This window comes from Amyelois transitella, chromosome 27 (assembly GCF_032362555.1).
Source record: "Amyelois transitella isolate CPQ chromosome 27, ilAmyTran1.1, whole genome shotgun sequence".
Lineage (NCBI taxonomy): Eukaryota > Metazoa > Arthropoda > Insecta > Lepidoptera > Pyralidae > Amyelois > Amyelois transitella.
The window spans coordinates 867897-879971 of record NC_083530.1 but is presented as its reverse complement, the minus strand read 5'-3'; the positions used below and the strand labels follow the sequence as shown (position 1 = coordinate 879971).

General features: G+C 35.7%; 1 protein-coding gene across 1 annotated transcript in view; it reads right to left on the bottom strand.

Moving 5' to 3' along the window:
• LOC106138984 (nephrin) overlaps positions 1-10153 on the bottom strand; it is a 200258-nt gene extending 190105 nt beyond the window's left edge. The window contains exon 1 of the mRNA XM_060951941.1: positions 9939-10153. Within this exon, the coding sequence (XP_060807924.1) occupies positions 9939-9978 (40 nt within the window). The 5' untranslated portion in view covers positions 9979-10153. The remainder of the gene's footprint in view (positions 1-9938) is intronic.
• Between the last annotated feature and the right edge of the window lie 1922 nt (positions 10154-12075).

Sequence of the window (12075 nt, the reverse complement as noted above, 5' to 3'; positions counted from 1 at the left end):
TCCCTAATACGTACATGCATACATACATAGAGTCTATATCCATTACGGGGTAGACAGAGCCAATAGTTTAGAAAACATTGATAGGCCACGTTCAGCTATTTGGCTTTATGAAAGAATTGAGATTAAAAAAATCACAGGTTGCTAGCCCCTCGCCTACAAGAATTAAGAATCCCAAATTTATAAGCCTATCCCTTAATCGCCTTTACGACGTCCATGGAAAAGAGACGGAGTGTTTCTAGTGAAGAAACCCAAGTTTATAAGCCTATCTATAAGGACGCGATATATTAACGAATTCCAAGTACATCCGTAAGCAAAAACTAGTTAGTAACTCGAAGAGTACCCTATCTATAACGACGTAGTGCGGAGATGAGTGGGGATTATAACGGTATTAACCGGTATTTCAGAGACATTGATATAGTTATTAATCCCTAAATAATTTCTCAACTTCCAACAATAATGTACGGATATTGCTTAACTCTGTGTAAATATTTAACTAGATATCGGTATCATGTTTAATATTGATACATACATACATACGAGTATGATCACGTCTATATCCCTTGCGGGTTAGACAGACAGAGACATCAGTCGTGAAAAGACTGACAGGCCACGTTCAGCTGTTCAGCTTAAAATTGAGATTGATATAAAGTGACATTTTATCGGAGAACAGAAAGAATCCCAACCTACATTAAATTATGATGAAACGGAAGAAATTTTATACCTAAAAAGTTAACAAATTCTTTAATTATAAGACTACTGTTTTTTTTTAAGCAAAACTTTTAAAGTGTAATCATCAATAATTACTTAATTTATCTGGCTGGGTAAACTTTATTGTTTGTCTCTCTTAATTATTGTTAATTTTGATTTCCTCGACACAGGCTTGCCTAGTGAGGAAGTCATTGATGTTAACCGATTCATTGCGATGCCTAATTTTGCAAACTTTTACTAATGGCGTTCAACAAAAACTATGTGACACGGCTGCCGGGTCAAGCGCCATACGATTACATGACACGCCTCCTGTGTCTTCAGCCATGTGGAAAAGAATACAGTATTTCAACCAGTTTTTACATGTTTTAGGCTTACATACTTTTAGTTGACATTCGAAATCTAACGCGAACATACAGAAACGTTGTTTCAAGTGATTATAAGTGGCATAACAAGTGTATTTTTGAAAATGGAAGGTAAGTGACATTTCTAATGAAGGTGTGCAAAACCTTTTGAACTTATTTTTAAGTCCTAATGGTTTGAATAGTTTTATAGGAATGTGGGCTTGACTAAATGAGGTTTTAAGTTAGTTCTGTAATTATTGTTTTGGTTTTGCTCACAAGAAATTTCAACTTATTTACACTACGTAATGATAAACTGTCAAGTTTGATTTAGTACTTAATAGGTATATATTTATTAAAAATACTAGCTTTTTTCCCGCAATTCGCCCGCGTTCAAATTTATACATTGTCTAAGCTTAAGTTGATTGTACTATTCCCGTTCAGAATTGAAGTTAGTTGGGCAAGTCCATTTTAAAACTATAGAAAAAGCAAAAAATTGTATTATCATAAGGTAACTTATTAAAATCAAAGCAACTTTTATTAAGAGGCCTATACCATAAACACAATATTTTACATAGTTATCATATAAAGTTCACGCACGTGTCCTACGAAATACATATTATTTAGAAGTGACGTCACACCTAGGTAGCCTTCTCTATGGAACGTTTTGGACTCGCCAAAAAAGTGTGACTTTATGTCAAAGAGTTCTTCAGTAATCATGGTATTTCTTTTACTAGTGGGCTTATTTTTAGAGGTGTTTCCATATTTAAACAAAACAAAATTGAGTCATGTAGCCTAGGTATTATTAAATTGCAATTTTAAGCATCTGAAAAGGTTGGTTACACCTGCTTTTAATAAAATCATACAATTACCAGAAACGAAGGCTACGACCTTGATTTAGATGAAAAATAGCGACAATTTTGTTCTGGGTAGATCTCCCTAAAACCTAATTTGAAGGAGTTATCATCGATTTAAAAATGACACGGCTCCCGCGCCCTACGCCACACGTAAAAGAAAGTAATGGCACGGCAGGCGTGCCATCCGCAATGAATCGGTTAAACAATGTTTTTTTTTTTTTTTATTATTTTCTTTATTCGAAATCCTGTAATACTACTTATGCTGAAAATTAACTTTTATCTGTCTACGCCGCACGCTACGAAAAATGTAAACATTGTTTTTTTGAAATATTTGACCTTATTTTTGAAATAAATATATATTTATTTTTTTTTTACCTAACCTAATCTATCCCTTAAGCGACTCCCATCTGACCTCCGCAACCTTTGCACGGGAACCTAACCTGTATTGGATCGATCATGGTCACACATCCAGTTGCCTGAATGTGCAGGTTTCCTCACGATGTTTTCCCTCATCGTAAGAGCATCGGTTAGTATTCAAACTTATGTACATAACTTCTAAAATAGTACTGGCCGAGGTGGGATTCGAACCTGTGCCTTTTTGCGCCACACACATTTTAACCGGACACTTTACCGATTCGACCACCTACGATCAAGTTCTTTTCGTTTTCTCATAGCGTATAGCCGTTTAAAGCTTGGATATATATAAATAAATAAATATATATACGTGACAAATTACACAGATTGAGTTAGCCTCGCAGTAAGTTCGAGACTTGTGTTACGAGATACCAACTCAACGATATTATATAAAAATACCTATATAGATAAACATCCAAGACCCAGGCCAATCAGAGAAAGTTCGTTTCTCATCATGCCCTGGCCGGATTTCGAACCCGGGACCTCCGCTGACACAGACAAGCTTATTACCGCTGCGCCACAGAGGCCGTCATATCATTCATATTTGCTGAGAAAACATCAGATCAAGAGTGCCCGAAACCGCCGAGCTTTCACGAAGAGAGTCATGAACGTGGATGAAGCAAAAGATGTATTTAGAGACCGTGGCAATTGGAAAGATGTAGTCTCCGCCTACCCCTACGGGAAAAAGGCGTGACTTTATATACCTATACGCAAAAAAATTATTGATTTAAAAATTTTATTTTTAAATTATATTCGGGATTATCGATATTGAGACGGATCGGTCCCATCACTAGACAACCTGCGGGATCGGGTTTTCATAATTACCGGTTTTATTTTTTTCATCTGCACTCGTTAGTCGGAGCTGCCATTACTTGTAGGATATTCATACATTATGCATTGAAATTCATAGTCTGTACCGATGTCCGTCATAACTTGGTATTTCATTCTAATGTTTCATCTATAACTAATAGGATCACCATTTTTTCCCTATGGATGTCGTAAAAGGCGACTAAGGGGTAGGCTTATAAACTTGAGATTTTTCCTTTAGGCAACGGGCTAGCAACCTGTCGCTTTATATAAATCTCAATATTCTATCAGCAAGCTAAACAGCTGATCGTGGCCTATCAAGACTGTTGGCTCTGTCTACCCCGCAAGGGATATAGACGTGATAATGTGTATGTTTTAGGTTATATTTGGATTGATATCTTAATATATAATCAAATTGTATACAAGGAGAGTGTGGAGAGAAAGATCGGAGAGGGAAGGCTAAGAAGAACGTATCTTGATCAAATTAAGGACGTCCTGGTAAAGGGTCACGTCAAGAGTACCCGAAACCGCCGAGCTTGCATGAAGAGAGTTATGAATGTAGATGAAGCGAAAGAAGTATGCAGATATCGTGGCAAGTGGAAAGTTGTAGTCTCTGCCTTACCCCTCCGGGAGAAAGGCGTGATTTTATGTAATGTATGTAGGTAGGTACTTATATACATATAATCAGTCTCGCGATTAACGTATCAAAATGCTTAATACTTCAAAAGTTTTTACGTATTCCAACTTTTTCAAAGTTCTTTATTCTGTTCTTATTACGGAGCGGCCGAAATTTTCCAACTTTTGCAGGATTTCTTTTCTTAATCTAAGAGAGAATCTTTGTGGCTAAAAATGTATAAGATAAATAAAAACTATCGCTTCTATCTCCTGGCTTTAGTCCCGGTTGCATCCTCACCACTCTGGAGAGGAGCCCGGGGTACGCCTTTGACCATGGACCCTGGATTGGGTGAGTCAGGTTTTTACACGAAGCGACTCCCGTCTGACCTCCGCAACCTTTGCAGGGGAACCTAACCCGTATTGGATCGATCATGGTTACACATCCATTTGCCTGAATGTGCAGGTTTCCTCACGATGTTTTCCCTCACCGTAAGAGCATCGGTTAGTTTTCAAAAAACTATCGCTGTTTCGCTTTTTATTATGAAAAAGTATAGTTTAATAATAATATGATAATAATAAAAAATATTAACTTAATTATGTAAAGAAGTTGTCAAAACACAATTATTGATAAGTACTATATAGTCTTAAACGTTTTCTAAAAGGACTTTAAAAGAGTTCTTAAAAATTCTGTCGTTTCAAAATCTCCCATTTCTTAGTCAAAAATCTTGGGACAAAGTTATTAACGCGAGTTAAATTTGATTACATTGAGTGTCTGTTCGTTATGCTACGAAGTTTACAGGTTCAATTCAGTTGCGCCTTTTTCTAAATGATCATAGAACCGTGTTATCCCTAAAGGGGTTGAAAGAGCCAGTAGTAAATTCTGAAAAGGCTCATTCAGTTGTACGGTTTAGTGATGGAATTGAGATTCAAATAGTGACAGGTTGTTAACCCATACGTGAAAAAAAATAATACCAAATCCCAATTACAAAAAAAAATATGATTTTAAAGAAGATGTTGTTTAAATGAATCATCTCTAGTTTATATAAACATACATACATATAATCACGTCTATTTCCCTTGCGGGGTATACAGAGCCAAAAGTTTCAAAAAGGACTGATAGGCCACGTTCAGCTGTTTGGCATAAACATAGGTTTGAGAAAAAATTGAAACTGGTTGCTAGCCCATCGCCTTCAAGAAGAAACCAAGTTTATAAGCCTTTCCTATAGTTCATAAGCTCACTAAATTCATTAAATAAATACCTACGGGACAAATTACACAGATTGAGTTAGCCTCGAAGTAAGTTCGAGACTTGTGTTACGAGATACTAACTCAACGATACTATATTTTATAAAAAATACTTATATAGATAAACATCCAAGACCCAAGCCGATCAGAAAAGTTCTTTTCTCATCATACCCTGGCCGGGATTCGAACCCGGGACCGCCGGTGTCACAGACAAGCGTACTACTACTGCGCCACAGAGGCCGTCAATAGAAATTTCACCCAAAACATGAGCATAACAAACAAGATGTCAGTCGATACAAATCTAATTTAGTGATCTCCAAAACCTCAAAATGAACGGAGAGAGTACCTCTCAGTAAGATTACGAGTATAACTCGGATTTAGTATTGAGCCGAGGTAACGAAGTTTAAGACAGGTCGATAGCTAAGAATCCTACTTAATATTATAAATGCGAAAGTTTGTGAGTATGTCGTCAAAAGCTACTGAGAATAGGCTGAAAACCTTGGGATTCTTCTTTTAGGCGATGGGCTAGCAACCTGTCACTATTTGAATCTCAATTCTATCATTGAGCCAAATAGCTGAACGTGGCCCATCAGTCAAGACTGTTGGCTCTGTCTACCTGCTGAAAGTGGCCTATCAGTCTTCCAGCAAGGGATATAGACGTGATTATAATTATGTATGTATGTATGTTTAAATTAGGAATTATTCATTTAAACAACACTGTTAATTATTAATTAATAACGTTAAATATTATTGCCGTGTGGTTCCTTCCAATTTAGAATAGACTGTTCCTTCTCTATCCAAAAGGCAAGACAAGTTCTTTCACGTATTGCAAAAACCATGATCCATCCAAGTGCCGGGAACCATACGGCACACTTAAACAGACACTTAGACGAAAAAGAAGCTAAGTTATACTCCTCTTTTCTTGATGGAGGTTAGACGAAAGTCCCTTCATGTGACAGAACAAGATTAAGGGTGATACTTTAGTCCAAAAACGTCCCAATTTTTCATGCGTTTAATAAAAGAACTGAGCTGAACTAAGCCCGACTGAGCCTGGTTATCCGTTAAGATGAAATGCCGGTCGATTAATAACAAGAAAAATAACAATCAATTAGCAAGCTTTGCGAAAATGACGGATGCGACGTGGATGTAGGTACTAATGGTTCGCGAATCGAGTTTCGTTCGAGTGAAACTTGAAGGAGAAAGATGTTCTGGCTAAAGCTCAGGCCACCGATACCGGCGAGCTTGCATGAAGAGAGTTATGAATGTGGATGAAGCGAAAGCTGATGGATGGATGTCGTAAAAGGCGACTAATGGATAGGCTTGTAAATTTGGGATTCATCTTTTAGGCGATGGGCTAGCAACCTGTCGCTATTTGAATCTCAATTCTATCATAAAGCCTAAGATCTGAACATACATACACAATAATCAAGCCAATATCCTATGCGGGGTAGACAGAGCCAACAGTCTTGAAAAGACTGATAGGCCACGTCTTGATACGAGTAGCTGTTTGGATTAATGATAGAAATCAGATTCTAATAGTGACAGGTTGCTAGCCTATCGCCTAAAAGAAGAATCCCAAGTTTATAAGCCTATCCCTTAATGGCGTTTAACGACATCTATGGGAAAAAGATGGTGTGGTTTTTAATGATGCCGGGAACCACACAGAACTACGTAAATACGTATGTAATACAAAATTGAGGGCGCCACTGAACTCGAACGAATTTCTCGCGTCCAAACGAGAGCCCGTAGTAGGAGCCAAAGATCAGTCATTCCATTTGTTAGAGGCAACGGAATTAATAAAAGAATTACGTGTGATAAATACACGTTTGTGTACCAAATCTTTGTGATTGATCGCGTACGAGTCTCGGTGTGTCTATAAAGTATTACTACATACATACATACATACATACAAACATACATACATACGAACATACATACATAAAATCACGCCTCTTTCCCTTCTTAAAGTATTACTATAGTACTGAAATGTCGATATTAAAGTATATATGTCACAGTCAAAACTCTTAACCAGTCAAAAGTACTATTGACTAGCACTTAACCAGTCAAAAGTACTATTGACTAGCAAAATCAGTTAAAAGTACTTTTGACCGTTGCTGCATGAAGCAGGTACGCGCTCTTACTAACAAATAAGTAGTCGTATTCTTTTCGGACATTGTTCTCAGACGCGACATGCATGTGATAGGTTCGAAGGGTGATCGCGAGCGCAGCGAGCGATCACCCTTCGAGTGTTAGGTATTTTTTTTGTAAACCACCCAAAAAGCTTTTTTGTTGCTAGTCAAAAGTACTTTTGACTGGTTAAGAGTTTTGACTGCAACATATACATACATATAATCAAGTATATATCCCTCGCGGGGTAGACAGAGCCAACAGTCTTGAAAAGACTGATAGGCCACGTTCAGCTGTTTGGCTTAATTATAGAATTGAGATTCAAATAGTGACAGGTTGCTAGCACATCGCCTAAAACAAGAATCCCAAGTATATAAGCCTTTCCCTCAGTCGCCTTTCACGACGTCCACGGAAAATAGATGTAGTGGTCTTATTTTAAAATGCCCGTATCCACACGGCACTCGGAAGTCAGCTGAGTAAGAATCATTTAGAATACCAAAGACGAAACTTGATCTATCTTAATTAATCATAAATTTAATTCAAAAACATTCAATGTTTAAACTCAATCGGAACTGTTAATTAAATTTTGTATATAAAACAATCAGGAAGACATTAATTAATTGACTTGAAAACAATTGTTTATCAGAAAAGTTCATTTTCAAGAGCGTCGATGGTCGAATAGGTAAGGTGTCTGGTCAAAACGCGGTGGCGCATAAAGGCACCGGTTCGAATCCCACTGCGGCCATATACCAATGACTATTTTCGAAGTAATGTACATTAGTTTGTTAACTAACCGATGCTCTTACGGTGAGGGAAAACATCGTGAGGAAACCTGCACATTCAGGCAAGTGGATGTGTAACCATCGATCCAATACGGGTCAGGTTCCATTGCAAAGGTTACGGAGGTCTGATGGAAGTCGCTTCCTGTAAAAACCTGACTCACCCAATCCAGGACCCATGGTCAAAGGCATACTCCGGGCTCCTCTCCAGAGCGGCGAGGATGCAACCGGGGCGATAGCCAGGAATAAGAAAAGTTCATTAACAAAAGTAATTCGGTCATACAAAACCGCCTCGTGAATTCCATTTTCGTAACTGGTTACCAAAGAAGAAATCCACGTTCGCAACTGGTTACCAAAGAAGAAATCCACGTTCATATCTGGTTATCAAAGATCATCTAAGAACGTGGATTAAAGAAAAAATAATTATCCTTCTGCTGGTCTGCCCCGTATAAGGGCGCGGGCGACGATGACTTAATGATAAAATTGGGATTCTTCTTGAAGGCGATGGGCTAGCAACCTGTCATTATTTGAATCTCAATTCTAACACTAACCTTTTAAAGACGTCAAATATCATAGCTGCGTATTCAAAGCTTCATTATATCGCACACTTTCAACTTTTTTAAACTTCAAAATTCTATCTGCCTGGTCGGAACTCGAAAATTTGGCAAATCCGGCAAAATTTTCAAAGAGGTATTCCCTTTGATTAGCAAAGGGTCACAGAATTAGGTGGATAATTATAATTGCCTCGCCCAACGTTAGCGTAATGTCACGGAGAATATAACTCAGTGGAGAGTGCAGTAAAAAAAAACGTCGGTTGTCGAATAGGTAAGGTGCACAGGCATAGGTTCAAAGCCTTTCTATTTCGTTAGGTTTATTAGCCTTTCAATTTAGTATGCCTCTTATTGTCAGGTTGGCTGGAAGGGATCCCACTTACTTTTTGATATTCACAAAAACGCACAAATTGTAAAATCCTGTTACTTAGTATAGTTAAGTTTGTAATATCAAATAAAATATTTTTCTTTCTTCCTTTCTTTCTTTCTTTACGGATAAGTCCGCCATTGTACTGTACTACTGTTTTATATTTGTAATGTACTCCTTTAGTGAACAATAAAGCATTAATTTACATTCACCTTAGTCGCATTTTACGATATCAATGGAAAATATATGGTGATCCTATTTTAAAATGTCGGGAACCACACGGCGAAAAACATTAAAACTAAAAAATAAACAAAATCAAAATGAAAAATATATTCCGATCATGACTTCTCCAGTGAATTGTTTCTCCTTGTTTGATAAGCTTCCCCCTTTTAATATTAAATTAATTTTCTGTAGCGATATTTTCTGCCATATAAAGGGTTAAGATTAACGTTATACGGATCAAAATTAGAGTTCCTCCCAAGCTTCAGATTATAAATAGATCAAAGTATAAAATATCTTCTTGTTAATTTGTATACGTAATAATGTTATAATATGCCTTAGGGGTAGGCTTATAAACTTGGGATTCCTCTTTTGCACGTATCAAACTCAAACTCCAAATTTCTGGAAACAAGTTATCTGTGTTTGACCTCAGATGATACGAAATTACATCAAAATCGGTCAAGCGGTTTAGTTGAAATTTATATTGCATTCAACCACTAGCCAACTTAAAAACTGGAGAGGAATGCAAAAGCACCTATGTGTGAGATGGTTAAAATAATATACAAACATATAATCACGTCTACATCCCTTGCGGGGTAGACAGAGCCAACTGTCTTGAAAATACTGATAGGTCACGTTCAGCTGTTTGGCTATCTGATAGAATTGAGATTCATATAAAGTGACAGGTCGCTAGCCCGTCGCCTAAAAGTAGAATCTTAAGTTAATAAGCCTATCCCTTAGTCGCCTTTGACGACACACATCAGGAAAGAGATGGAGTGGTCCTTTATTTTTTCGGTTAAACAAATTCATTCTAATAAAAAATCTACAAAAATTGGTCCTATTCTTTTTTTCTATAGGTGCCGTGAACCACACGGCATGACTAATTGAAAATAATATTTGAAAAAACTTACCATTGAATATAGCGACTAAATTCCACATGTTGACACTCATTTTCACTATTTCGAACTAAAACTACACTGCACATAGTTCAATAACCGTCAGATTCTGATCACCTGAACATTTTTTTTAAATCTAGAATTCGTCACAATCACCTAAACATTTTGTTTTTTTTTTTTTTTTTTTAAATATAATTCGTCACACAACACCGGTTAGTATTCGTCACTTTGTCACGCACTATGATAAGGTTATCATCATGATACGTTTGTAGATGCGTTGTTAATCTGAAAAAAAAAATACAGATTCGTTAAAACAGGCAGTAGAAATTTGAGCTCTCCAAAAAAAAAAAAACATCCACAGAGTAAAAAATCTTTTTTCAATTTGTGTTTCTAAAAATAATAATCATTAAGAACAACATCGCTAAAACCAATTCAAAATACGTAATTTTTATAATTTCTATTAAACAAAAATAAAATTAATTGATGTTATGAAAGAATAATATTTATAAAAAATTTTGTGTCAAACTTTTATGTTTTGTAATACAAAACATCTTATCTATAATTAAATACTAAACTGTAATAAAACACCCACGTTCAAACCATGGAACCAGTCGATATTTAAATTTAAAATTTAAACAATAGGAACCATAAATAAAATGATTTAACGATAAAAAAATTAATTTTATTTTCTTAAAAAAATTTATAACAGTTAGCCGAGTCTAATCAGTTAATTCAAACTGTTGTTTAAATATGATTTTATAAATATTTTAATTTATTTATTTTTTGTTTTAAAATGTTTATTTCAATTAAGAAGATACCTAATTTTTTTTAATTATCTGCAACATGCTTCAATTTTAGAAAAAAATTCATGAACTTAGTCCATTCACCTCGTAGGAAGCTAAAATTTAAGTACATATTATTTCATAGAAGCCGTAGTGAGCATTAAGGGAAAATATGACGTCTATATCCCTTGCGGGGTAGACAGCGCCAACAGTCTTGAAAATACAGATAGGCTTCGTTCGGCTATTTGGGTAAATTATAGACTTGAGATTCAAATAGAGACAGGTTGCTAGCCCATCGCCTAAAAAAAGAATCCCAAGTTTATGAGCGTATCCATTAGTCGCCTTTTACGAAATCCCTAGGAAAGACAGAAGTCCTGTCGTGCCGGGAACCACGCACACTTTGTGAATTTCAATGAAATTAACAAAAATAAAAAAAAATTGTAACCATAAATGTAAAATGAATGAAAAATTAAAAACATTACAAAAGTAGCTCAATATAATTAGTTACACATTAATACCACCCCAAAATGGCAGAATTTTGTTTCGAATTTTCACGAAAATAAATAAAATATCGTAAAATTGTAACAATATAAAAATTTCCATTCAGTATTTATTAAGAGGGTAAAATTTTTTTACGACGCAGCGAGGGATCATATTATGTCGATTTTTACTACAGAACTGGGCCCGTGAAGCAAATTAATAAAAGTACAAACAGTTAACTTTAATTAATTATTTAATTTCGCCAACTTGTGCCTGCATTATTTTGTTGTTATATACAATACATAGATATCATCACGTCTTTATCCCTTGCGGGGTAGACAGAGGCAACAGTCTTGAAAATACTGATAGGCCACGTTCAGCTGTTTGGCTTAATGAAAGAATTGAGATTCAATTAGTGACAGGTGTAATATGTCCCGTATATATTTTTGTCGTACCCGTACATATCGAGTTAATAAAAAAAACATACACAGATATATCTACGGGTAGGCAGAGCCTGCAACTTTAAATTTTTCATGATTAACTTTTTTCATTCATTCATATTTTTTTTTTGATAATGTATTTATTCATTCATTTAAATTATTTTTCTTGTTTTGAAAATGTTGATTTTGACCAGACTACGGAACCGGTTACACTTCTGTTACACAATTTATTTCACACTCGTAATACTGGTTTTATCTACTAAATTAATGTGTCTTTTTATGTTCTCAAAAAAAATTGGCTTCGTATCTTTTTGATTCCGAGATGAAATTAAAAGTTTTTTATGTCAACTGAAATGGTATTTTAAGCTTCTGAATTTTTACACTTTTTCAGTAGGTACATTTTCATCGCATATTAGTTTTGTTTTATTCTGCCGTGTGGTTCCCGGCACC